Source organism: Coccomyxa subellipsoidea (assembly GCF_000258705.1).
Source record: "Coccomyxa subellipsoidea C-169, whole genome shotgun sequence".
In the NCBI taxonomy this organism is placed as follows: domain Eukaryota; kingdom Viridiplantae; phylum Chlorophyta; class Trebouxiophyceae; family Coccomyxaceae; genus Coccomyxa; species Coccomyxa subellipsoidea.
Window position 1 is genome coordinate 315,149 of NW_005178021.1, and position 26,954 is coordinate 342,102.

At 50.9% G+C, this 26,954-nt stretch overlaps 4 protein-coding genes across 4 annotated transcripts; 3 read left to right on the forward strand and 1 right to left on the reverse strand.

Moving 5' to 3' along the window:
* Window positions 1-434: 434 nt before the first annotated feature.
* On the forward strand, window positions 435-5,477 carry COCSUDRAFT_49161 (hypothetical protein; the record flags this gene model as incomplete). Its single annotated transcript, XM_005643159.1, has 11 exons — window positions 435-663; window positions 883-982; window positions 1,105-1,172; window positions 1,414-1,537; window positions 1,759-1,835; window positions 2,231-2,501; window positions 2,892-3,538; window positions 3,873-3,972; window positions 4,193-4,260; window positions 4,559-4,762; window positions 5,069-5,477. Exons 1-11 carry the CDS (start codon window positions 542-544, stop codon window positions 5,475-5,477), a joined length of 2,190 nt encoding a protein of 729 aa, XP_005643216.1. The 5' UTR covers window positions 435-541.
* A 4,869-nt stretch (window positions 5,478-10,346) lies between these two features.
* On the forward strand, window positions 10,347-12,566 carry COCSUDRAFT_49162 (hypothetical protein; the record flags this gene model as incomplete). Its single annotated transcript, XM_005643160.1, has 4 exons — window positions 10,347-10,549; window positions 11,140-11,286; window positions 11,638-11,929; window positions 12,293-12,566. 4 exons carry the CDS (start codon window positions 10,347-10,349, stop codon window positions 12,539-12,541), a joined length of 891 nt encoding a protein of 296 aa, XP_005643217.1. The 3' UTR covers window positions 12,542-12,566.
* A 688-nt stretch (window positions 12,567-13,254) lies between these two features.
* COCSUDRAFT_20364 (MATE efflux family protein) lies at window positions 13,255-16,303 on the reverse strand (the record flags this gene model as incomplete). The annotated part of the gene is made up of 9 exons (XM_005643161.1): window positions 13,255-13,559; window positions 13,852-14,089; window positions 14,308-14,433; window positions 14,650-14,740; window positions 14,945-15,137; window positions 15,389-15,520; window positions 15,724-15,850; window positions 15,971-16,023; window positions 16,159-16,303. Coding segments are annotated over 9 exons (1,410 nt in total), but the record flags the coding sequence as incomplete, so codon positions are not given.
* Window positions 16,304-18,272: 1,969 nt separating this feature from the next.
* On the forward strand, window positions 18,273-19,688 carry COCSUDRAFT_54856 (hypothetical protein). The gene is made up of 2 exons (XM_005643162.1): window positions 18,273-18,625; window positions 18,963-19,688. Exons 1-2 carry the CDS (start codon window positions 18,317-18,319, stop codon window positions 19,260-19,262), a joined length of 609 nt encoding a protein of 202 aa, XP_005643219.1. The 5' UTR covers window positions 18,273-18,316; the 3' UTR covers window positions 19,263-19,688.
* The last annotated feature ends 7,266 nt before the right edge of the window (window positions 19,689-26,954 follow it).

The window sequence follows — 26,954 nt, forward strand, 5'->3', positions numbered from 1 at the left end:
GACGATCTGACACGCCCACAGGCACAAGCAGCCCTACCTTCGCCAAAATTTATTCGCCTGACCGGTACACAGGGGAAACGAAAGGAACAACCTGGTTGCAACAAAGGCCCTCCGGCGCTCTACCTCGGCGAGCAACTTCTGACTATTTAGATGGAGGCACAAGGGCGTTCCTGGCTATGGCATATTATGCAGTGCACTATTACGAGCTTTGCCACCATCCAGATTGCCTGCACACAACTGAAGTCTCCTGACAGAGTCGCCTGTTCTGGCAACTTTGCCACGCTGGCAAAATTGGCACATGACGCATTCACGTGCAAAATCAGAGCGAAATATATCACGGAGGAGTCTTTCGCGCGAGGTCCTCGTGCCCCCTTGCATCTCGTCCGCGCTTACGCCCCCATGCTAACGACATCCATTGTCTGCCAAGGAAGTGTCCGCGAAGCAGTCGAGCAAATGCTGCCTCTCTTATTCGGGCAAGTTTGAGGGTTGGCAGTGGGGATTGGCGGTGCCGCAGCCACAGCAGTTCCTGACCCCCTTGTACATGGACGTCGCCTTCATTGGCGTGGCCGCCATTTCTTTTTGTCTTCCCGGCTTCTGGCTCTGTCTGGGTGCCCTGTGCACCGCGTTGGCTCACCTGCATTTTGTGCATCTTCACTCGTTGTGGTGTGCCCCTCGCCGATCCCATTGTTCTTTAACTTGTGATTTTGCACTCCTCATCTTGCTTCTGGACTGTTAGAAGGACGGACGATCCTCCTTCGAAAGTGTTAAGTTTGGAAGCCAGGAACGTGTCACGTGTCTGTTAGAGAGTGCCAAGGAAAGAACGTTAGTGCAAAGGGTGCATCTCTACACAGACATTTCTTAAATCTGCCCCTGCGTCTACAGGGTGGTAGAGGTCGCATTCGTCACAGGCCTCATCCTCTGCTTTAGTGGCATTCTTGGGGCTTTTGGAGCAACCCGTCGGTGCTTGTGGCCAATCTCAGTGGTAAGGACGTCTGCATTGTTGAACTGATGTACTCTATTGCTGCTGTGAGGGTTCTCTTGTGTTTACTTGGTGTCACTGCCGCCCAATCTTGGTAACAAAAGTCTGTCTTGGTTGTGACGCAGTTTGTTGGAACTGCCTTTGCTGTAATTTCTTTGGAGGCGGCTACGGGAGTTGTCTTCCTCTGCCAATGGTGAGTGACCTTCAGCTGCAATCAGTGTGGGCACATCTAAGGCACAATGTCCTCATACTCTTTCTAGATTATGGGTTGCACTGTCACATTGAAACGCGGCTGGCTCATGCGCATGCGATATTGGCCTTTGAGATGGAAATTTTCTTTGTTGACCAATTCAGCTCCGTGTAATATTGATGCCTCAATCTGGCCAACTGAGCTTCATGCGATTATGGATGCTGACAATAAAATTGGCACGCAGGAACCTTGTGGAAGAGACAGCGAAAGAACATGATCAGACAGGCGCTCTGCTGCTGGTGCTGCGCTGTATTGAAGCCCACCCCATCATCTTCTCCTGGCTTGTAGGCAGCTTCTTCATCCTGCAGGCAAGCCCTTCTTCTACTCAAGACACTAAAACTCTGATCAGCACCTGGTCCTCCTGAAGAATGCCTCTGCATGCAAGCAGTTCCGTGTTCATTGCATGCAGCCTTTTTTTTTGTGCAAGCCCCAGTGAAACTGCCCTGCACTTGTGTGACTAGACGGTGGAATAGCGCCATTCTCCTGTCAGATGGATGGAGCATCTGAGCACTATGTGCCTGCACTGCAGGTCGCAACGCTGTTTTTGGCAGCGCACCATGCATTCAACATTGCCATGGACACAGAGGAGCCTGAAGAGGAATCAGGGTGAGTCACACTCTGTTGGCTGTGCCTGTCACACCCAACTCACATTACACTCTGAAAGTTTGATCACTTTGATTGTTAACTTTTGGGGGGTGGAGGGAACACCGCTTTCCTTCACACCTGACATACATCCCATCTCCTTCTCAGCAATTGCAAGACATTGTCAAGGCTGACTCTGCACTAGTTGGCAGCTCTGGCCGCTGCAGCTTGGAGCCTGTCTTCATCTATGACCACTCCTTTGTCTGAGATGTGTTGTGAGTCTCTGTTGAGATCTGTCGGCATGCATGGCACCCAAGAAGCAAAACCTTGAGCAGATGCTCAAATTCTAAAATAAAATTGTATCGCATGGAACTAATTTATTAGGGTATATGATAAATATGATTTTGTTCTCTGTCCAGCTTGGAAGAGGGGGATCGTTGTGGAGACAAGGCACCATTGCTGCTGGCATACGAGCAGGCGTACCTCCCCAAGCCCTCAAAGCCCTCCAGCCAGAACCCCGAAGGGGAGCAGCATTTTGTGTTCCCCCCGGCCTGCCACAAACAGGAGCCCAGTAAGGCCCGCTACAGGGTCCCAGAGTGGCGCGATGTGCTGCTGACTGCTGCGCTGCTGTGGCTTGCTGCAACCGGGCTCGTCCTCATCATCGCCATGGTCAAAGTGGACATGTATCAGGTGTGCTCCACCTTCTTATTGATAGCTCTGTCTCCAGATGTACCTGATATTTGTCAGGTGATGGGAAAGACAGGGGTGCGAAGACAAGCCTGGCTCAGTCCATGGGCCTTACCTCAACATTTGAGTGGTCCTATGTGTTTGTATGGACCCCTCTGGGCATTCTTATCTATCTTTTGCATCAATTTTGCCAGGATGAAGCTGCGTGCTGGACCTTTTCGCATCACCAGAGATGCGTGTGGATTACATAGATGCGATACATTGATCAACTTTGAGAGCAGCTCTCGAAGCTTGCATGAATATGGCGCTGCATTTGAATGAGAAGACAAAAGTTATATGCATGGTTTTCAGAAGGACATGCAGGAGTTGAGACCTGTGCATGTCTGTGTGCAGGATCCTGGCCTGGGACATCACGCTTCCTCTGCTGAGGACGGCCCAAAGCATGCTGTGCAGCAAATAGACCCCACCGCACTGCCAGCTGCCCATGCCGCCCCCTCAGGGGTCAAGTCACTGGTGCTCTCTGCGCTGGACAGCTTGGGCCTCCACTCTGGCAGCAAGGACCATGCGCATGATCACCTTCCTGGAAAGCATGTCATGGCTGCCAGCTCAGCAGATGATGACGACGATGATGATGAGAATGACAGCAATGATGACAGCGATGACAAAGAGGACAGTGATCATCACAACAGCAAGGCGGCAGGGAAGCACAGCGAAAAGGTGGAGAAACGTCCCAAGCACCGGAAGGAGGGAAAAGAGGAGGACAGCAAAGCCCAGGATCATGACCATGATGACAGCGAAGATGACAGTGAGGGAGATGAGAGTGAAGAGGAGGAGGAGAGGAATGAGAAGGGCAGCCGGGGCAAGGAGGATGCCAAGGAAGATGATGATGAAGAGGAAGGGGAGGAAGATAGGGCTGATATTGCAGGGGAGCTGGGAAAGAAGCCCTGGAAGAAACACCACCACCACAAGAAGCACAGGAAGCACCGCAAGCACTGCACAGAGGAGGATCAGCCCAGCTGCCAGGACGGCGCCCCCCGCTGGTGGCCCCCCGATTTCCCAACCCTTAACTTATGATCTGCCTGCCACATTTTTTGCAATTGTCAACCAATATTGTTGTCAAACCACTGCTTGCAAAATGTTTCTGGTGTCCACACTTGTGCCATTGGCGGCTGCATTGCTTTGCGAGCAAGTCTTTGGAGGCGGGTATTGCTGTCAAGTATGGAGAAAAGTGCTTCGTGCTTCCCAAAACCGCGTGAGGTGCTGGTGCCTCCACTTCATGCCACTCGCGTGTGCAGTGCACTGCCACTGTTCGGTGATCCTTTGTGAAGCACTTTGAGAATATGGAGTGAAAAAGAGTTGTGTCTGCGCCTGCAGGTTTGCGGGGGTGTTGGGTGTGGTGGGTGTTCCCATGCTGGTGCTCAGCAGCGTGGCAGGTGCCGGCGTCTGGTGTGGCTTTGCTGCCGTTCTGCACATGGTGCGTTGCAGCCTCTCATTCTCCTGTGAATACTCGAAGGTCATTCCTGCAAGATGCTGCTTCTCTTCAAAGCTGTCCAATAAATGCCGCATCACGAAGGAAATAATTCAAATTCAAATTGGTTTAAAAAAATCAAAAATGAAAAACCAAAATTTGAACTTGTGCCTTGCTGCATGAGTGGGGGTTTATAATCACATGAAGTTTGCTGTACTGTGTGCAGTTTGCTGGAGCAAGCGCAGTCTTCCTGGCGGCTGAGGCCCTGCTGGTGCACATGTGCTTCGCACATGGGTGAGTAGTCCACTGCTCTCCGTTTTGATCATTGCAAAATATTCTTATCAGGGTGGACGTGGCAGGGCAGGTCAAATGTCTGCTGTCCAGCCTTGCATGTCATCAATTTATCAAGAATCGCAACAAGCCCTCAAAACGCAATACGTGTCTTGCGGATGTCTGATCCAAACGAAAATCATCCTTGCTGCGGTATAGCTACAGAGCTGGTGTGAGAGAGGAAGCGACTATTATGGGGGCATATTGTCTGAATGGCTGAAAAGGAGGAGCTTGCAATAGAGTCTGTGTTGCTCACCCACAGGCCAATCCTGGTGACAGCGGCGGAGTTTGACAACAGCAATGGGCTGCAGCGCACACTGGACTTTGCGTCAGAGCACAGCTTTGCAACGCCGCTGTTAGTCATTGCCTTGCTGGCGTGCCAGGCTGGCGCCATGGTGGCGGCCGCCAACTTTGGCACGCCCATCCCTGTGAAGACTCGCGTCATCACTGCCAGCACCCAGCTCAGGTGCCTTGTCCTGCTCTGCTCTCCCGGCTTTTTTGTATGATTTGTTCCCATAGCAAGACAGTTCTCAAGGACAGCAGACCTGTGCCCTGTGTAACCTGTGTAAATGGGTGATTGCTGACCCGACCATCCGTATTAGTGCAGTTCCGCTGAACAGCCTGCTAATGAACCATTTGTACCAAGATTGACACTGCGATATGCTGCATTTTTGGTCAGTCAAATGAAGGGTAGGTTGTCAAATTGGTAAATTCCTCTCACAGATTTACATGACCAAAGATTGACGGGGTTTGGTGGCTGTGGGTGTCACAGGCAAAAGGTGGAGGAGATGCAGCTGCCTCAAAGGAGTGCCATCCTGTACCGGCATGCGCGCACAAAATCTGCCGTGGCCGCCGAGTCCCTTCGCGGCGCCGCCGGCCGGGCCGCCGAGCGGGCGGCAGGCGCGGTGGAGCGCGCCGGCTTCCCGGCGGCTGCCGCGCGCATTGCCGGCAGCTTCCCGGCAGCTTCCTCCCAGCCGGGCAGCGCCGAGACGGTGCACCCTTACTCGCTGGTGGCTTCCGCGGCCGAGGAAGCTGCTGCCTCGGACGGGGAAGCTTCTGTCAAGGACGATGCCAGCACCGGCAGTGACAGCAAGGATCCCTGGGCCACCCTTCGCAGAGCACTCGTTCCAGAGGGCTCAGCTGGCAGCCAGCGCCCCGTGCGCTGGTCTGAGAAGGACTGAGGTGCCTCAAAAACACACGCATGACTGTCCGTTCCACGGACGGTGCCCTCGCGCCCAGGATGAAGGCTGTTCCATCCAGGGACTCTGTGGTCTGCAAGGTATTTGGCAGGGCGTTTTACCTGGCATGCTGCTACTTAAAGCTGCAGTGAGGATGGGCTGTGGAAGGGCATCAGTGATGGTCTCAAGAGGCATGAGCTGCTTTCTCATAGCAGCTTTGTGTCAGCCGCAATGTGAGGACAAGATAGCGCCAATCAAATTTTTGTAGGCAGTGTGTCTCAGGAAATGACAGGGTTCTCTGTGCATTGCATTCTGACAGACGGGTCAGAGCATTTGGCCAGTCGGCTGCCGATGATCAAAGCAGGCAAAGGGTGATGTACTTGAGAGACGGTCTGAGGCCTGCGAGTGACATCGTTAGCATCATGGGCCTCTTTGGGCATGCTCTGCACAAAATGATGCAAGGCACACTGCATTTCAATCCAGTGTAGGACTCCCATTGCATTAGCATAGCAGGGCAATGGAATGCATTAGGTGATGTTTGTTTGCCATGTCTTGGTGCAAGGGAGAGTGCAGCTCCCTTTGCATGTGCAACCTTCTGTTCAGAGTTGCATCCAAGAAGCCTGGTAGACAGATTACAAGGACGCCCTGTGGTGCATCAAGTTTGAAACTCATAGTCTGAAACTATGGGATATGATATGAAAAGGGGTGGTTGCATGGTTTTGAGCTTGTGCGTTAGCTTGTTTTGCAGCATGGGGCTTTGGATTTGTGCCTGGAAGTCAAGTAGTCTTTGCTGAGCGATGCATGAGACAAATTATTTAGTAAGGAGCCAATGATGGTTACATGATCATGTAACCATGGCACTCATATGAGTGCCATGTGTTGTGCCTTTCAGCTGAGAGGCTCACTGGATTGAGGTGGTTCATTGCATTTGGCAGCATTTTTGCAGCCTGCTTTGTGTGGTATTTGGATAGTTGCATGCGCATGCTCAATGCGTTAAATCAGGGTGCATCATTTTGGGAGAATGTGTTCTTTTGGCCCTTGTGGTCGTCTTGCTCTTTCTCCTAGCTAGGAGAAAGGCCCTTTGGGGGATTGATGTCTGTCTCAGAGGGAATATAAGGCCTCGGCCAAACAGGAAAAACGTTTGCATTTGTTGAAGTCAACCAAGTTTGCCGTTGATTTGGGATAGGGGAATTGCCCGAGATGATCTGTGTGTTCCTGCCAGGTCACTTTTAGTAGTGGCACTCGTATTGCATCTGCGGCAGGTGCATTTCTAGGTCTCTCTTGTCTCCGCATGGTATGGCCTGTGGGTGCGTGCCAAGAATGCAGTTGTTGATGGCGTTCTTTGTTCTTTTTCTTCAATGTTAAGATTGAGTGCTAGCACTCGATGCCAGCGCTCGCATTGTGTGCGTGATGTTGCTGCGCTGCCTTCAGTTCTGCATGTATATTATGAGCTCCAAGTGGGATTGCAGCGCTCTCGTTGTGCATGCAATGCATGCCGTGCATGCTTAAGCTTGTTTCAATCTTGTTTCGATCTTGTAAATTTCATTTCTGCAAACTGTCTTCTGGTGCATTTCCTGGGGCACACGCCTGCGACCGTTTCATCTCCCCTGCTGGTACCAGCACCATCAATCAGCACAAGGTAAGTGTTGACTACTCTACAAAAGAGCTGTCTTCAGATGGCTTCGAGAGGGTGCCAAATTTGGACACAAGTTAGGCAAAATGTACCTTGGACGGCTTCCACTTGTCTGTAATAAGTAAGCATCTATTTCTCGCGAATGCTCAACTTTTGCCAAGAGTGACAAGAGATGGATTCACCATATGGCGGTGTTTCTTCTGTCTCGGCATTCCTTGGTCCTTGAACCGTCGCTCACGTTTACCACGTCCATGTCGGACGAATTCAAGAATGAAGCCCTTCGATTGTTTGTGCAGCAGGTACATTGTGTCCCATCTACGATGAGTAGAAAGGGCCAGCCAGGCCGATAGTCAGCAGCTATGAAAGGCCCTCACTTATCACTGCGAGGTATGCCAGCACCTATTTTGCACCGACTGCGTGAAAGGCCATCAGCATGGGAGGGACCCAGCTAAAAACTTCAACGATCCAAAGCTGAAGAGATTTGAATCCTTGGAGGCGTACAAGCAGTGGCTGCAGCACCAAATGGTGGGTGTCTGCATGCAGCTAGTTGCCCCACTCCTTAAACGTTGGCAGATATGTGTGATTAGTGCAATCCTTCTAATAAGTTTTGTGATGGTCAACAACATCATCAACATAGCCTGTGGCAACTTCTTCAATTGAGGGGGATGTTGGGCAGGCCAGTGAGGACTCCAAAGGCCGCAGCGCCGAACGCAAGTTCCTGGGGAGATTATTGCAAGGCCCATACACGGTCCTAAGCCCTGCAGACGTGCGGCTGCTACGACAGGGACAGAAGCAGGTGTCTGCCTCACTCCTGCCGCTGCACGTGCAAACCTTGCAGCACTTTCCTCCATCATGCAATCCCAAGATTGGTGTTGATTCCGTCAGTCCTGACATCGTGAAAATCTTGAGATCTGTAAGAGCGTTTGCTTCTCGACAAGGGTAGCCTGACTCTGCAATCTCAGTGGTGCGGTAGGAAATGTGTCAATGGACGGGAAGGCATTAACACATTGGATGCTCAAACCAATCTTTTCATGCGATTACTGAGTGGGCACAACTTGATGCAACAGGGACGCAATCAGCCGTCAGAAATTGCAGAGCCAGCAGCAGAACAAAAAAGCAACAAGCCACTGCAGAGGCATGCACATCCAAGCCTGCAGCAAGAGCCTGAGCAAGAGCCTGAGCAGCAGCAGCAGCAGCAGCAGCAGCAGCAGCAGCAGCAGCAGCAGCAGCAGCAATGGGGCGTTTGGATACCTCAAGTCGGAGCACCTCTTCAGACCAGCACACAGGTGAAGCTGCATGCGCATTTTTGTTACTAGCGGACCACCGGATTGATGGAGAAGAAGAACTTGTTGAACAAATGGCAGATTTTTATGCCTGTCTTGGCAGGGCCTGTTTGCATTGCTCGGCAATGGTCATACAGTGTAAGCCGATCCTGTATGCACTTGTGCACTCAACAAGTGCGGGTGAATACTGCACAGGAGCTTCTTCAGGCGTCACAGCAGCTTGCACAGGTGCAGCAACTAGAACACGAACAGCGGAGAAATGTGCATGTGAGGACTCGGGAGGTGGCTGCAAAACAGGTATGGGTCCCGTTGCAATTGCTTGCTGGGGCAATTCTCAGCTGGTTTATTGTTCCATGTGTCCCTCAGGTTGCTGCCATTCCAGGATGAGTGATGTTAGGAGAAGTGAGTCAGCGAGGTGGCACGGAATAATAACGACACCCAAATTACCTTGGACAGAAGCCTAGCCAGAAGTGGGAACATGTCATAATTTCTAACGTTGGTGTCAGCAATAGAGAGGGATGATAATCTGCACGCAGCAGATCTGGGGTGCATTGTATTTAATTAGGTGGCGATCAGGCATCAAGCTCTTTACTGGAGATTGACTTTTCTAGTCAAAAATGTTACCTATCACAGAAAAATTTTAAAAAAGTTAATCGTCTGGGATGCTGATGACATCTGCCACTTGATGAGAGCTCTGTGGGCCCGGCTCTGCAGGCTCAACACATCGGATCGGCGAGACCGCAGCCTTCTACGATCTGGATGTGAGATACTCCCCAATGGCTTTTGTTCACCTTGTAGCGTAATGATTATTGCCATTTTAATCTTTTTTAAAGGCCTACGCATGTGAGAATAATTGCTTGAAGTGTTGTCCCATCTCCTTGAACGTCGTCAAGTGGGGCAACCTGAAAGTCTGCCTTTGTTTTCGTAAGTCAAATTGCTCTTCACTGGCTACCTAAGCTCTATATTAATCCCTGCAGGGTCCCAAGGCAGCGAAGGTCGGCAGCCAGAAAGCTGCCAAGTGATGTTTGGCAGTCCATCTCTTGCCACATGTCCACACGAGAGTGGGCGCGGATCAGCGGTATCTGCCGCGCCACACGCGCTGTGCTGCCCACAAACATCGACGTAGTCATATCAGGCAAGGCCTTAGCCCCCTCTTTTGATGAATATAATAGGCGTTCAGAGTTCTCAGCAGACCTGTCTTTCCATCGTTTCATCTGTCAAGTGCTTTTCCTATTGGCAGAGCAAGTGGTCCCTAAACACAGAAATTGAAAAGGGGCTAGACTGGCAGCAGATGGGACCAAATCCCTGATATGCTTCCTCTGCAGGACCATCTGTCAGCTCATGGGTTCAGCGGCACTGGGGAGGGGCTGTGAGGCTGAAGCTCACATGGAGCAAAATGGGCTATGTCCCCTGGGTGGTCACCTACGATGCCCCTGCCCTGCCAGCACTGGAGCACCTGCAGCTGAGCCTACAGGTGGGGCAATGTTGAATCCCCTAAATCATCTGAATCCCCATAAATCTCCTTGAAATAGATCCTGCAAGCAAAATGCAGTAAAGCACTGATTATTCTGTCAGTGGCCTGGTCAGGATTTGCATCCTTGCTTTGGTCTGATACTTTCAGCCGAGCCAGAGAGGCATTTTTGGAAGTTTTCAGCTTGGTTGAGGTGCATCAAGAGTCCAAGGATGCAGTCCAACCAGAAAAGGCTTCACCACCTGCTCTACGACATGTCACATAACAATGGGCACTTGTCTGTATTTCTGCCGAATTTGCCACTGACCTTTCAACACATGAAACATTCATTTGATCATGTGATTGAATAAAATTCTAATTCCATGGCACCTGAATGGCGTCCTGGCATTTCCCCTGTAGAATGGCCATGGCAGCTGTGCCGGCGCAAAGATTTTTCTACTTATTGAAATTCCGCACGGTAGGAGAACAGCAGCCCGGCGTGCGCGATGTTCCTGGGATGGCTGATGGGACAGCCGAGCGCTCTGCGCACCCTGGCAGTGGAGAGCCCTGCAGCGATCGCGGCGCCACCTCTGCGCCACCTGCGCCACTTAGTAATGGCGGCCGACCATTTCGACGCGGCGGCGGTAGTGGCTGTCTGCCAGCTCCGCGGTCTGCGCACGCTCAAGCTCGCTTCCAAGGACAACCCCAAGTGCGCCCTTAGGAAGCCTTCTGTACTCTCCTGCATATTCTGAAATCTATTGAGCGTCAGCCATGCTAGGCTTTCAGTGCTGAAGTCCGTTCCAGTCTGTACTTATGTTGGCAGGGCTATTGTGTGGCTAGCCATGTGGCCAGCCACAATCTCTGGATAAGGGTGAGCCAGGTCCCTATCAGAATGATGTTGGAGCGGTGCTACAGAGCTGGACAAGGACACTGTAGGTATACTGGTGAATGGGCAAGTGCACGAGGAGGACGAAAGACATGAACCTGAACAGATCTCCCACCCTGAGGGATTGCAACTCAGAAAATCCTCATTATCGGTTGTATGAACCACCGCAGCATGCATGTGACCTACACCGATGTTATCATGTCTGGCCATTTGGAACATACAACATTTACCAAAATAGCCAGGGGGGTCTATATCTACACTATCTATATCTATACCTTACATCTATATCTGAGCCAGGCTTGCCTTCTGCACATACCTGCTATGCATGCTGTGATAGGTAACCCCACCTAAAGGTCATGTGTGCTTGTTCAAAAGACGCTAGTCTTGTCACCAAAAATCTGTGTCTGCTCCAGGGGGCATGACATCGAGTGCGCAGCGCTGGCGCTGGGCGCCATGTCATCACTGACAGATGTGGCCATCGAGGACGTCTGCCCGGCAGGGATCGAGCTTCCCTACGGCTGCAGACTGCACGTCTTTGGCCGTCCCACAAGTCTCAACAAGTGCGCGGCTCTGCCATCCTGCACATGTGCTAGCTTCCTTGCACTCAAAAATGATCTGAGGCAGGCGCAGTACTTGAGTTTGTAGAGGCACACGAAGCCCTTCACCTTCAAATATCCATTAAGTGTGAGAGAGTTGTAGAAACTGCCGGATACCATATGAAAGCCCATATGTGACCAGGCATGCTACGGCCAAGTACTGCAATTCTTCTCTGTAAAGACTGATACATTGCAACTCTACCAAAGCCCGTAGCTGAAGCCTTTGCACGCCCCTGCTGAAGCACCCGGGGAATCAACATACTGCATGATCATCAATTCACATGCATGCCTTACAAGACTGCTGACCTGTTGCAGGAAGTGGTGGGCGGCTCCGATGCGCGCCGGCCAGCTGAGGACCCTGTACCTCTTCCTGGAGGAAACCGATCAGGAGCCAGCACTGGCGGCACAGCCGCGTATTCTGGCGGGTGGTGGCTATGCAACACTCTTTTGGGTCAGCACCCATGTGGGAGGCGCATCTCCGGTCGAGTTTGCCGCTCCGACGTTCGCAGCGCTGTCGGCTCTGTACCTGGATGCCAGTACCGTGTGGATCTACATTGCGGCGACTGTGCGGCTGCGCGTACTGCACATCGTGTCAGGGAACCTCAAGGTGGATTTCTAGAGGGAGGCCCCCATTGTAAAAGATGTTCACCTTCACTATAGCCCTGCAGGGACTAGCTGCTCTGGTGTGGTTGTTGCAGCAGCCCTTCTTTTTAAAGAACAATAGGGACCAAACCCGAGCCCATAAATGACCAGCAATGAGGCTCTGCAGCGCCCCTGTATATCTTTGACCACCTTGCATGCATGTAAGCATGACTGCGGTCAATGCCAGCACGTTCCTGTGCCTTAGTCTGGACGGTGATAGGCCATGAAAGATCTGCTGCCTGGCCTGCAATCAAAGAGCGAAACGGCAAATGTTGATGAGGCAGGCAGAAGGCAGAATGACTTGACAGTGGTTCCTGGTGGAGTGTAGGTGAGCTGTGAGGACGCAGAGCTGCTGGCAGGGATCCTGGAGGAGTTCAGCTGTGTGCATCTCACATGCACGGGCTGTGGAGTGGTGGACATAGCGCTGGCGCTGGAGAGGGTGGGGAACCCGGTGAAAAGGGTGAATGCACCGATGGATGAGGATTACGAGGGTATCTGCACGAGGCAGGGCCGCTTCTATCGCCACGCTGACCCCTGGCCTTGCACATGTGGTGCATGCCTGCAGTGCTTGGAGTGAGAGATTGGTCTCGGCCTCTGAGATGTAGTGGGAATCATCTCGAAGCGTAACTGCATCAGACAAGACTGGTGTTGAGGAAGAGACATGGTTGCACATGTCACACTTTGACGTGTGAGTGTAGCAGTCTTGGGTGCTGCTGAATTTGGTTTGCTTGTCTCCAGATGTGTTGCTTCGTCGCTTTTTGATGCTGCTGTTGTGGCTTGGCGCTTTTGAAATGTGCTTGGTCTGCTTGATTTTCTTGTGGGCATGCAACATGCACATGTGCTGCTGATTATCTTGAATTTTGGATGAGTTGATGTCTGCTTGTTTTCTAATTCATGATCATTTCACAGAGTACAATCAACTTGTGTCCACTGAATGCCAAGTAGCTAGCCTTCGATTTTCCAGTTCTGGAATGTTGAATGTGCTTGTTCTTTGGGAAGACTTAAAAGAGCTTTGTCTCTGTGGTGACCATACTTGCTTTTCTATAGTTTCAACTAATTTGTGAGCGCCACCTGCTTTTCATAATGTTCCTGGGCACACAATGTAATTTACTGGGTGACGTCACATCCTTGCATTCCCTGTCTATTGGGTCCTGCATACCCATCCTATCACATCTGCTCTACGTGCTCTCTAATGCATCCATATGGATCTCTTGCCTTAAGAAGCCTACAACTCTAATCATTGAGTCACCATATACCCTGCTTGCAAATTCTGTCTATACTAGGCATATTCTATGTGGCGTCTGGGACATCTGGTACCGGGAGCAGCCGCTCAGTCTCCTCTGAGGCGCTCCCCTCCTCCTCAGCCACCCTCGCAGCAATCCTCAAAGACTCCATTTCCCAATCGAGCCGCCCCAGAAAGACCCCCATTGCAGTGCAGCCCAGGGCAGAGGCCACCAGCAGAGCCAGCCAAAATCCCTGCACCCCTAGGCCTGCCCTGAACCCCAGTAGAACTGCCAGTGGAATTCCCACACACCAGTAGCACACAAAGGCAAACGATGCTCCCACTAGCTGCCTCCCTAGCGCTGTCACTGCACCTGCGCATGCAGCACATCACCATCGCTAAGACACTAAATCTCACCATGTCTTCTCACCTGAACAAGCTTCCTTAAGCTGCAAAGTGACCCACAAAGTTGGGTAGCTGGCTCGCTCGCGGGTCTGAGGGATATCGGTGTGTGAAGAAGAGAGGTCATGAAGAAAATTTTCCAACACAGGAGAGGCAGTGGCAATGCAGTCAGGCGGCGCAAAGGGGTTTGCAAGGAGCAAGGAGGGCGGTTCATGCTTGCATTTGAGAAATCCAGGGCAAGAGCGGGTATGAGGAAGACACACCTCTGAAGATGGACATGAGCCCATCGAAGATGGAGGACACAGACAAGATGACAAGCACGCTGCTGGCCAGCGCCACAATTTTGCTGTCCTTGGTGAAAATGCGCGGCCACACAGAGCGGCCGGCAAACACAGCAGAAGCTGTGACTAGGACAGTTCCTGAGCCCATTCCTAGTGCTGCCCTCAGGGAGAGCTGCGCTGCTCCATAGTTCCCGGCCCCCATGTGATTTGACATGATTGTCTCCAATGCACCTGCAAAGCACCAGCAAGCACTTCGGCTCCTGTTCAAAACGTTCAAGCTACTAAAGATCTCACTTTGTACAGTGCCGTTGATAGTATGCAAGGCACGCAGGATTGAGCATCAGCTAGAATCAAAGCATATGTTACTGACGTGTTTGGCCGATACAGCAGATCATGGATTGGCAGGCAGTCAATGAGTGGGTCAGTAAGCAGGGTGACTGAGGTGTTCTCACCGCTGATGCCAGCTGGCAGCATGTAGGTGATCGTTGTGATGTCAAAGCTGACGCCCATGACAGCCACGGATGTTGCTGTGTCTGGCAAGAGCCCCGCCATAATGACAATGACCTGCAGTGCAACAACAAGTACGATTATTATTATTGTTATTATTATTATTACACGCCTGTCCAAGCCACAGTTGGCTTAGGCGCTTCGCAGCAGTATGATTGCAACAACAAATATGATTACCTGCGAGGAACAGCATGCCAAGCAAAATATATTACCGATCTTATCATATTAAATTCATAGGGCATCCTTGTTAATCTAAAAGCGAAAGGCACCCACCTCGTATGTCCACCACTCCAGGCAGATCATGACCAGCCCAGGCACCGCTATTTTAAGGTAAGGGCCCCATTTCCTGAACGGATCTAAACTCCTGCGCGATGCACTTGCAGGTATTCAAAAATGCCCGTGCAAAACATCACCAGAACGCAGCCTCAAGACACTACCATGCATGATAAATACACAGAAGACGTCTGCAGCGTTGGCAGGATGCAGTTGTCATCCTCCACATGAAAGGATGTAGCAATAAGACATAGGCAGCCGGGGAACAAAGACACTGCGGGGTGAAGAAGCGAACCAGCTCTGCAGTGTGTGCCGGCCGCTCTTGCGCAGGTGGCTTTCGCGCCAGATAAAGTATGACGTTATGAGTAGCAGGAACAAGGAAGCTTCCACAACGTTTGCCAGCGCCGCGCCATCCAGCCGGAAATCCCAGTGGTAGATGAGCAGCCAGTTTATGAGCGGGGTCAGGAACGTCGTGAAGATGGAAATCCCTGTTTGCATGCAGCACTAATCCTCTGAGTCCCGTCTTGCCACTGGGTCATTCAAAGGGGGTCCTGACATGCGCGCTGCAACGAACTTGGGCCTCTTTGCATCTACCTTGCACTCTCCTACCGATGTTGCTTGACCCCCACCTTCTTGCTGGGGAAAAGATATCTCTTCTCTGTGCACATGAATTGTAAACGGACCTTCAAAATGACAATTGTCAAGGGGAAATGAAAGCACGAGCGGGTGTTCAACACACCTGTGCAAGGATAGATGTCCATTTGGGCTGTCAGGACGCTGCGAATGACATCTGAGAGGGTAATCAGGACGAGCGCAGGTGACGAAAGGCGGATGTATCGAGCTGCGGCTGCAGATATGCTGGGGTCTTGACCTGTGAAGCTCAACGAGCACATGCAATTGTAAGATTTTTCCTGGAAGAACATGTCTCAGAATTGTAAATGTTGGAATGTGGAGTGTGCAGCATTATTCAACTTTTCACTGCATCAGACCTGGGACTCCCAATGCATGCATGTCTCAAAGCCATGGCAATCACAACCGTCATACTGGAAGGCGTGCTTCTGAGGCATGGCTCACCAAGAAGCAGGAGCGCCTTTTCCAGTTGCGTCCAGGCAAGGATGATGATGGCCGAGAGTGCCAGGCAGATGAGGGCTGCCTTCTGGGCGATAATGCCCATCGCTGCATACCTCTTCGCCCCAAATGCCTGCGCAGATAAAGACCCCTACTGCTAAGAACATGTGCAAGACTCTCACACACTCAGTTGCATAAGCACCTAGTTAAAACGGCATTGCGCATAGCCTGGCTTTTTTGGGGACCTGCTTACCTGTGGCAGTAAGGTCTGACAGCCGCTGGTCAAGCCCAGCACCAATGAGAATCCTGCACAGGTAACTGGTTCAATTACCCTACTGTTGCAAGGAAAACATGCTGTAGAACAAGAGCCAAAAATGGCGGAATTTAAAACGGGATGCTCCTTTTAGCCACAAAAGTAGGAAGAACAGGAGAACTGCAGACCTGTCACATTGAACACACTTTCTCCAAGGACGACTGAGGCCAGCTCCTGCTTCCCCAGGTGCCCAATGAAGATTGTAGAGATGATGTTGGACGCATACCAGAGGGAGTTTTCCAAAGCTAATGGCACCGCCATGTAAGCCAGCCTGGGGCACAAGGATATCTCAAGTTTATGGCACTTGCCTAAAAGTTTCCCTTGCAGACTAGGAGTGCACCTCTACAGGAGATTACTTTGCGCACAAAGTGAAAGTGAGAGATGACTTTATGATTAGGACTAGCTTACATTTCATGTAATACAGGCAGAGATGGTCCTTCCAGATCTATAGGGGAAGTCAACTCATCTGGGCTGGTCTTTATAGAGAAAAACAGATGTGGGCACTTACTTGGCAATCTCTGCTTTAAGCGTGGCACCATGATCATCGTGATGATCGGAGTCAGAAGGCGCCTCGTCTGCAGAATGCTCCAAACCAATTTCAGCCATAAGCAACCTTGGACCACTCTTATGTGATCAGGACCGCCTGAGACACACACATAATGTTGGACCACACATTCGAGATTTCTTTCGCCAATATGCAACAATGCAGGATGGACATAAGGAGGTGTGTAGTTACAAGAAGTCCACTTAAGTGGAGGCCGCACACCTGGTCTGCCTTATGTGGGAAGCGAAGTGGTGTGGTAAATTTGGCTGGTCATATATAACCATAAGTTCTTCCGCGATGGTAATGGGAAACTTCCAACACTTCATCAAGGTATGTGAGAGCGATGCTGCGTGCTCCTAAAGGATTGCTTGACCCGTCACAGTACTATGTCAGCAGGTGCGATGTTAGCTTTCCAGATATGTGAGGCAGAGTTTAGACAATTTACAGACTTCCTATGTTGATGTGTACAATAATAGGTGAAAAGCTGAATTCGATCTGAGCATGTCAAGTGGTAGGATTCTACAGCGATCGCAAAAGCAAGATCATAAGGTGCATTTGCTTCTTAGCTTCATCACAATGTGGTTTCTAGCAGAATCGCAAATATGAGGATGCAGCATCCCATTTCGTGGGATGATCAGAACGAAGCTTCCGTACTCGCAGCAAGGGCAGGGAATAATGGGCAGGCAAGAAATCGCAGTCCTTCTGCTGGCCCAACACTTACTAGGACGCTACTTCTTCTGTGGTGATCCGAAAGCCTCCAGACAGACCGCACGAAGAGTATCCACATGTATGTGCGGCAGAGCTAAAGCAAATCTTCCCTGTTGGCTCAACTGACATGGGAGCTTGGTTCAGTCTTCGGAGAGCTTCCCAACAGCCAATTGATGACACTGGCAATTTTCTTATGTTTCTAGCAGGAGTTATCTCGTAACCCACGCTTCAGGTGAATCGATTACAAGTGGAGTAATTGCCAGCTGAGGTGAGAATCTAGCCACTATACGCTAGCCGTCTGTAAACAGCCCAGGGGCATGCCCCTTTTATACTTGTTGCAGTTGTTGACGCTTTGACAACAGCATTCCGATACAAAACGATCGAGGCAAAGTCTTGACAGCACCCTTTGACCTGTGCAGGGGATCCCGATGACAACAACAAGAGAAAAAGTCAGCAGCTCGCCGCTGCCCGTGGAGATCTGGCAGCAGATTAGCGGGCACATGTCCAGCAGGTCGTGGGCCAAGATCAGCCGGGCATGCAAGGCCATGCACCTGGTGCAGCCAGCAGAGATCGACCTGTACATTAGGAGCGAGTCCGCGATGGCCTGGGTGCAAACCCACTGGGGCCAGGCGAGCAACATGAAGCTAACCTGGCTCATCCGAGACGTCCCCTGGGTCATAGCCCACAACGCGGCCAGCCTGACCTCCCTTCAAACCCTGCAGCTGACACTCAAGGAGGACAGATCCCCCACCAGCGCCATGCTCCTCACCTGGCTTCTGGCCCAGGCCCCAGCCCTCCGCATGCTATCCATCCAGCAGCCGCGGGCCTTTGTTCTGCCTCCCATCCGCAACCTGAGCCACCTGCTAATCTGCAGCGACGAGTTCTCCGCAACAGTGGTCGCCTCAATCAGGCAGCTGCGCATGCTACGGACGCTGGCGCTGATCACGCTCCACCCGGAGCTCGAAGCCGAGTGCGCGGAGTTCGATCTGGCCAGTCTGCCGCACCTCTCGGACGTGTCGGTCGATGACGTTCTCATGCCCCGGCTTGCGCTGCCGCGCGCCTGCCGCCTGCATCTGTCCGGCACGGTCGACTCGGTCTTTCTGGAGACCTGGGTAGGCATGGCGCGCCACGGGCAGCTCAGGACAATAAATCTCAGGGACGACGGGAATTATTATGTGGATGAGCTCCCGGCTTTTCTCATGGACTCCAACTGCACGGCGCTGCGGTGGGACCTGCTGGAGCTCGGGGAGTTGCAGCGGCCGGTACAGTTTGACCCGGTGTCCTTCCGGCGGCTGACTCACCTCAGCCTCACCGGCGCGCACCTGCACATCGTGCTGCCGCAGGTATGCTTGGCAGCCCTTGGATTGCTTCTTAGGGAACCCAACTTACCTTTCTTTTGAGATCTAATAAACTGAACCTTTATCAAGAAGTATTTTGTGCATTTTCATTCTCTTTATTGTGGTCAATAAGGGTTGTGATGAAGTAATGTAACAAGTAGAGCACACTATAATTAAGGCTTGATTACCTGCCCTGGCTGCAGGCGCTGTCGCTGCGCATGATCCTATGTGAAAGTATTGAGCATTTTAACGGTTTGAACTGAGAGGAATAAGTGATTTTCTTAGTCAACGTAATAATTGGAGCTTACTCTGACTAAGACTGAATCACCGCTTCTGGCTGCAGGCGCTGCCGCTGCGTGTGTTGCATGTGAGCGCGAGCAACCTCAGCGTCGCATGCGTCAACCCCCGGGCGCTGGGGCAGAGTCTGACAGAGCTCAAGGTGGTGTACAAGTCCCTCAAGGGCTGCGATGTGTTTGTGGTGGTGGCGGTTATGGCGGGTTTAGGTAAGACAGTCAGTAAAGTGGAGGTGCCTGGAGACTGGGAGCCCTGGGAAGAGCACGATGGATTCCTAGTGGGTGGGTCATTCGGTCGCTGGAAGTGCTCCTGCAGCGCTTGCCTCGCCTGTCTGCAGCCAGGCGCTTGATGCGCGCACAGTGAAAGTGTTTTGATGACTATTTTTCTGTGACTGGGATGAATAAGGTAGTCCATATGCAGCAACAGAGTGACTGTGGGTACGCGGTAGGCTTGTGACAAAGAAGCTTGTTGGGCTCGATGCAGCAGCAGAAATAGGACGCTGAAGCTCTTGCCAGACTGTGGCAATAATGTAGATTGTCTACATTGTGTGTTACAATCGCCCGCACAGTTCTGCAGTCGTCTGGGCTGACACCAGTGTGCCTTACAGCTCCAGCCCTAAGTGAATGACGTGCTTATTATGCTTTTGCCCTCTCCATGCAAACCCTTTTGCTCTTGTGCAATCAGTGTTCTGCCTCATCTTCAAGCTACAGTACCACCCAGTGGGTGCCACCCACTTGTAATATGACTGACTGGGAACAAGTGCTTTGTGGAGGACAAATGTGAGAGAACCCCAAGTATTGCTGCGCAGCCATGCATGCTACTGCTGGCTGATTTGCTGCCATGGCCAGCCAGCCTGAGTGGTCTTTCTGAATCCCTCTCACAATTGGGGTTTCCCATTCTTAAGCGTCCTGTTTTGCTACTCACTGACCATTTTGAGCTGAATTATGCACAGACTATGTAACAAGATTCAATTCTGGCCCATATTATCAATTCCAATCGATTCCAACTTTTTTTATGAATCTTGCAGGAGCCTAATTAGACAAGTACGACGTGGCACAAGCTCGAACCATCGCATGCATGCAAGGGATCCACCATATCAGCTGATTAGGACGATTCATTGGAGGTGCTTGACGAATGAAAGTCAGAAGGAAGACTTGCACAGGCAGATTGAAGGGTTAATCGCAAGCAAACACCGGGATGTGGAAGCAAGGTGACAAGCAGTGGAGATCTGGCAGAGAATAGCCAAACACATGTCAATCCGGCAATGGGGAGACTGCGCCACCTTCTCCTTGTCAGCATTGCAATTGGTACCAAGGCAGCTGGGTCTATCAGTCAGCTACACAACCTGCAGACTATGCAGCTGCGAGGGGCTCTTTACTCTTTAGGGGCAGACAGCACATGCGCAGAACTGGACTTAGCAGGCACGGCGCATCTCTCCGATGGTTCAAATAAGCATGGCTGTACCGAGTGAGCAGCGTGCGTGCTTGTCAATGGCTTTTCAGCGTCCCACGTGGGACGTGCATGTCTTGAATGTTGTTACCCCTAGATGAACTTGAGATAACTTTCATGGGAATGCTTGCCATGTCCAACAGGCTCTGCTTGCAATCTACCGGGTACTCCTGTCCTTTTTGTAGGCGTCTGAATGTGCAGGAGCAATGTGACTGTGAAGCTTTTGCTGTTGCTTTATGTCTTGAGTGTTGCTGTGTGAAGGGAACTTATAGCAGTGTGAAAAGTAAGAGCTGAGCTTCAGTGTCGAAATCCTCCCTTTTCTGTGATGACACGCATCTTGGGCCGGCAACTTGCTGAACAGCCGCCGTGACGGCGTGACATGTGTTATCATGTAGATCACGATTAAAGCAGGTCTGGTCAAAAGTATTTGAGGAACAACCGCACCTCAATGCGCACTTCGCAACATGGAACGTAGATAGCAAGTTTGCATGCAATTGATGCAATGCATGCATAAACAAACCTTCCACCCCTGCCATTCACCCAACAGGAATGGAAAGTTGAAGAGCCTGATCAGGTTCAAACATCAACAAAAAATCTTGCACTGGTTTGCTGCTTAGATCCAGGAGAATTCATAAACGGATCCTCTTCATCCAGAGGAGAGACAGCAGCCTAGCATCAGAAACGGTGTGGGCTTTCTGATCCAAGGACTTCACAGGGCCAAAAGGTAGGCGCCGAAAATCCAAGATGACGGCTGGCCTGTCCTAAGCCCTGCGGACAGAAACAAACGAATTCTTAATCCGGTTTACTTTTCCTCTTGTGAAGCTGCAAGGACAGTCGGCTGCATCCTCTTTCAAACTGGTTTGCAATATTCTGAGTGCTTATCTGTCCAAGAGTTCGGCCTTGCTCTCCATAGACTGTTTGGCGTCGATGAAGGTTCCTTTCCCTATGGCCTGCTCTTGAGACAGCTTGCAATTGTGCAGGCATCCAATGGCGTCCAGAGATCGAGGCAGTAGCCTTCAGCTCCCCCTGGAAATATGGCAGCTGATCTCCCAGCACCTGTCAAGCAAGGAGTGGGCTGCTGTTTCCAGGACATGCAGAACCATGCAGGCAGTGCAGCCAAATGAAATTAACATGGAAGTAAAGAGCAGATCAGCCTTCAACTGGATGGACACTCACGGGAGCCAAGCCCTGTGCATGACCCTGAAGTTGGAGCGCAGAGTGCACCCAAGCTCTTCAGACCTAGAATTTTACCATGCACACAGCTTCAGGCGCCTGCCTGCAGCAAACTGCTTGCAGCTGTCATTGGATATTGTCACTGCTGGATCTAGCGACATTGAGCTGCTCAGATGGCTGATGTCCAAGACGCGCAGGCTTTCTCTGCTTGTCATTAAACGAAGCAGCGCCGTTCGCATGCCAAGCTGTGAGGGCCTGCGTCACCTCATACTCAGCAGCAATGACTTCTCTGAGAAAGCCTTCCAGTGCATCCGGTACATTTACCCTCTGCAGACCCTGTGGCTTGGCCCATTTGCGGGCAATGCAGACAGAGCGCGCAGTGAAGAGTTGTTTTTGCCTAGCTTGAGGCACCTCTCATGCGTCGCTATCAAGCGCATTGAATTTGATGCGCCGGGCATCACTCTGCCCCCGCAGTGCAGCCTTCACATGAAACCATGAAAGCATCACTGTCCTGGAGAACTTTGGTGTGACGAGGCAGAAGCAGGTCACATCGCTCGACCTCGAGGACAGCTTACTTGTGGCTGATGACATTCCTGGGTACCTGGCAAAGTCCAAGTGCAGCTCCTTGAAGTGGTGGTCTCTGGAGCAATTGGGATGTGTGGAAAGGCTGGCAACCTTTGATGCAGCATGCTTCGGAAACCTGACCCATTTAAAGATTGCTGGCATGTCAGTGCACATCAAGCTTCCGGAAGGAGTGCCCCTGCAAATGCTGCATGTCAGTGCAACCAACTTGAGCATCGGTTGTGTCAATCCCCAGGCTCTTGCACAGGGGCTGCGTGAGCTGAAGGTCATGTACAAGTCACTCAACGGTTGTGACATTTTTGAAGTGGTCACAGCAATGTCCCATCTGGGAAAGGCTGTGCGCCGGCTTGATGTATATGCAGATTCTGACTGGAGCTCTGAGGAGGTGTCTGCAGACTCGATCAATTGGGAGGTAGATGCTGGAGTTCTTGTGACTGCCCCTGAGTCGAATGGTCTCTGGCGCTGCCCCTGTGGTGCTTGCCTGGACTGCTTGCAATCAGTGCAACCTGATCTGTGTGATGTAATGGAAGGATAAGCATCTTTGAACAGGCGATGCGTGACAAATAACCAGCTTGTCAAATCATTGAGGGCGCGCCAGCACATAAACATCAATTGGCATAATTGCATGAATGCCCAGATCTAAAGAAGTGGATGGCCAATAACACAGCAGCACCTGTAGCACTGGAGCATCTGACAGGGATGAGTTTTGTAAGGGGTTGCAGACTTGATGTCTCAGAGCTGCCACAAAGAAGTCCCCAATGGTGCATAATGCCCGATGCCAGCAGTGCTAACATAGTTAATTAACAATGCGCATGCGCATACAGGCCAGCCATCCTTGGATGCATGCGCAAGCCACAAGCATGCGACACACTGGATCGTATGACATGCAAGCATCAAATCATGTGCACACTGATCTTCTGTCCAATTTTGTCCCACTCCTTTACACCAAATAGACGAGGAACGATCAGGGAGGAGCCGTCACGTGGTTCCACGTGTGCCAAAAAATAAATAAAATTCCTCCAACCGGAGCTCTCACTTGATCAACAGCTTGTGTAGCGATTGAAGAACTTGAGAAAATTTTCCGTGCTGTTCAAAAGAAGGAGCAAGATATGGTGCGATCAACTGATAGTTTGGACATCAGAGGATGCAAGCCCCAGAGCAGGTAGAGACTTAGACAATTGTTGATCTGCAAGATTGAATGAATATCAATATAATTTGATTTTGATTGACGAGGAACCTGATTCAAAGATCAATGGCCGCTCTTACCACTTGTTAAGTGCAGATGTCAACCCATCAAGGTTTATTTTATGGATGCTCCACGTCATTGTGTGCTGGTAGGGCGGAGATCACAAGCAGGGGACAACTTGATCTTCCCTTGGAAATATGGCAGCGCATTGCCAAGCACATGTCAACCGAGAAATGGGTTGCTGCCAGCAGGACATGCCGCACAACATACGCAGTGCAGCCAGAGGAGATCGACCTGGTAATAAACAATAAGACACACATGGCATGGGTTGTAAATCACTGGGGCCGTGCAAGGCGTTTGCATCTTTATTGGGCAGCCAGGAGTGCACCTCGATATGTAGCAGAATGTGGTGCAGGCCTGGCATGTGTCAAGCGCATGCATTTAGGACTTGATCACACACCATCTGATGAAAAGAAGATACTGAGATGGCTGGTAGATCAGGCTCCACAGCTGCGTTTGCTATCCATTTCCCAATACAGAGCAGTGGCGGTGCCCCTCATTCAAAATTTGAGCCACCTCCTCGTGACGAGCGATGCCTTTACCAAGAAGAACATAGCGTCCATTGAGCAGCTTAGTAGCTTGCGGACTCTGTGGCTTGGCAAGCTGAATCCAGCAGAGAACTATGATGGCGCAGATTGTCCCGTAATAAACTTGGCAGGTCTGCTGCACCTCACGAGTGTAGCTGTGGACTGCGTTGCGGTGCCTGAACTCATCCTTCCTGAGCCGTGCAGCCTGCATTTGTTTGGGAGTCATGAGCCTGTGCTGTATTTGAACTCCTGGGATGCAGCAGCCGAGCATGGCCAGCTGAGGTCTATAGACTTGATCCATCATCACGCAGAAGAAGATGATCTTCCCATTCTTTTGAAGGAGTCTAAGTGCACATTCCTCAACTACTGCTCCTTTGAGCGGTTGGGAGAGTCCCATAGGCCAGTGCTGTTTGAAGCAGCTCGCTTTCAGTGCCTGACGCACCTCAAGATCAGTGGAATGTCTTTACACATCACTTTGCCGCAAGCTTTAAACCTGAAGGTGCTCCATGCCAAAGCAGATGATCTGAGTATCAAGGTTGAGTGTCCGACTGCATTGGCGCAAGGCTTGCAGGAGTTGAAGGTCGTGTATGAGAAGCTTGAGGGGTGCGACATATTTTGATGTGGTGACAATAATGACCGGCATGGGAAAGGCTGTGCGCAGGCTTGATGGGTCACATGAGAATTGGGATGTGTCTAAAACAGTCAAATGGGAAGCGGTTTACTTTGAGGCCATGGATGGAATCCTGGTTTCTTCCCCAAAAGCCAGCGGACGGTGGCAGTGCCCCTGTGGTGCATGTTCTTGCTGCTTGGAAGCACTGGAGTTTTTATGATTTTGATGATGCGCATTCGCAGCTTCCAGTAAGTCACGGCTAGCGCTTAACGCTAGCGGTGAATACCATGAACTGGCTTGATCATGTATGTTGCGGCAATGGTGTAAATGACCTGGTGCAGACCATGTCATGTCAGGGGAAGACTGTGAGCAAGTTTGATACGTACAAATTGAAAGACTGGGATAGGTATGAGTATGTGTATTTGGAGTCCATGCATGGATAAAAGAATGCTACTGGATTACTAGCAACCTCGTAATATGGGAAATGGAATTGTCTTTGCAAGGCATGCCATACTTGCTTGCGGTCAGTCACATGAGGAGCTTGAGAGCTGCCTAGCATGATTTTGCGTGTGCAAAAGGTTGCGCACGTGCACATTGTATGAATACATGGTGCTTCAGTACATATCTGTAAGAGATCTGAGATGGAACTCTCTCATTAGAGAAGTTGTCTGAATGCTATTTCTGGGTGGAATAGCTGTGCATTGCATTGAATAGCTGTGTGAATGCTATCCCTGGTGAACTTGGCTAATTAGCCATCCCTCAAAACTGTACAGATACAGACACATGTGTCAAAGGCCTCAGCTGCATCTCTGAAGAAGACGAACGTCGGCAAACCCTGGCGGATCCGGCTCTGGACAATCTGGGACAAGCTATAAATATGGTCGACGCAACTGCGCTTCCGGCGAAAACCGGCCTGACACGTGTGCAATCTCTGGTAAAATATTTTGTTGAAAGCCATTCACTATTGACAAGAAATTTGCAAGCATGCTACCTCGAAATTCACTCAAATTTTTGATCCGGAAAAAGTCCCAATTCTTTCCTGGGCAGACCCTATCTGTAGCATAGAAATCTATTCATGTACCCGCTGAATGTCCCAGGTCAGGCAGAATATACGAACGATATCTCGATGTGTGCCTATTTATGTCATCATCATCCTTGCGCAGGGGTGCATGCTAAGCTTCTCTGTATCGTTCCACTTTTAACAGATGTCGCGAAGGACAAAAAGAGAATTAAAAAGAGAGGATCCCACCAGGAAGGACTCGAACCCGGGCATTCCGATTAGGGGAGGGGCTCGAATCCTCTACACACCAACCGTCCAGGGATTGGGCTCGAACCAATTACAGCCTGGCGCCACCAGGATCGCCTTCAGGGACGCTCGTTGGTAATTCAGGTGGTATCACTAGTATATATTCTTTATTTGGTAAGGGCGGTTGGAGTTCAATCCTGCCCAATTCCCTTGCTATTTTTAAAGACGCTTTCGTTCGGGATTTTGATTTGGGCTTCCATCTCTTGAAGAGTTGTCAAAACGCTTCAGGGCAGAGAGGCACGTTCTAATGTCATAGCTTTTGTGCTAATTACGCAGAGTTACCAAATTCCTTCTGATACTTAAATACTGCTGGCGATGCACGCTTGACCTCCACCAGTAAGTTCTCCCAGCAGCACGTCCCCTCTAGAGACCTTCGAGAAGGCTTCTCAGTCCACCTACAGCCTTCGAGATTTCAAGCAAAGTACAAGGTGATTTGCCTGCAAATATGCCTCTTTTTCTCGCAAAAAGAAATTTGTTAACACCACATTGTGTCAATCTGCTCTTGCCAAGTGTTCTTCAAGGTGCTGATGTAAAGCACTGTGCGTATCGCCACCGTTGAAAGTTCCGACCTCGTGCTCATGCAACTATCATACATGTGACGCAAGTATTCCCATGGAACAATTTGAGGGAGTGAACTGGGATCAGCTGCTCCCAGAGATCTGGCAGAAAATCGCAGACCACTCCGCGACGGAGGAGTGGGTGCAGAAAATCAGGGCGTTATATAGCGCCATGCAAGGCTTGCAGCGGGCCGGAATCAACATGAGGTCGGCGTTCTTGGGGCAACAGCCATGGCTCCACAAACACTGGGGTCAGGCCAAGAGCCTCACCTCCCTGACACGATCCAAGGGTCAGGTGTCAGCTTCAATTCAACTTTCACAGATATATGGACAAATGCTTCATAGCCATACTGAGGCTCATGGTTGCTTGTCTGTCTTCGAAGACAGAACAGAAGACAGAACAATTCTTGCTGAACACTTCCAAGGTTGGCACGTCCCACATGAGCAGCTAGCAAGAGCATGCTTTATCTGGCATGCATGGCACGAGGCTTCTTCCTGATGCCCCATGGGGAGCTAATTTACATCAAGTGCTTGAGATTCAAAGTCTGTACAGTTGCCACCAAGCAAAGCGTGCATCTGCACACTTGAAAT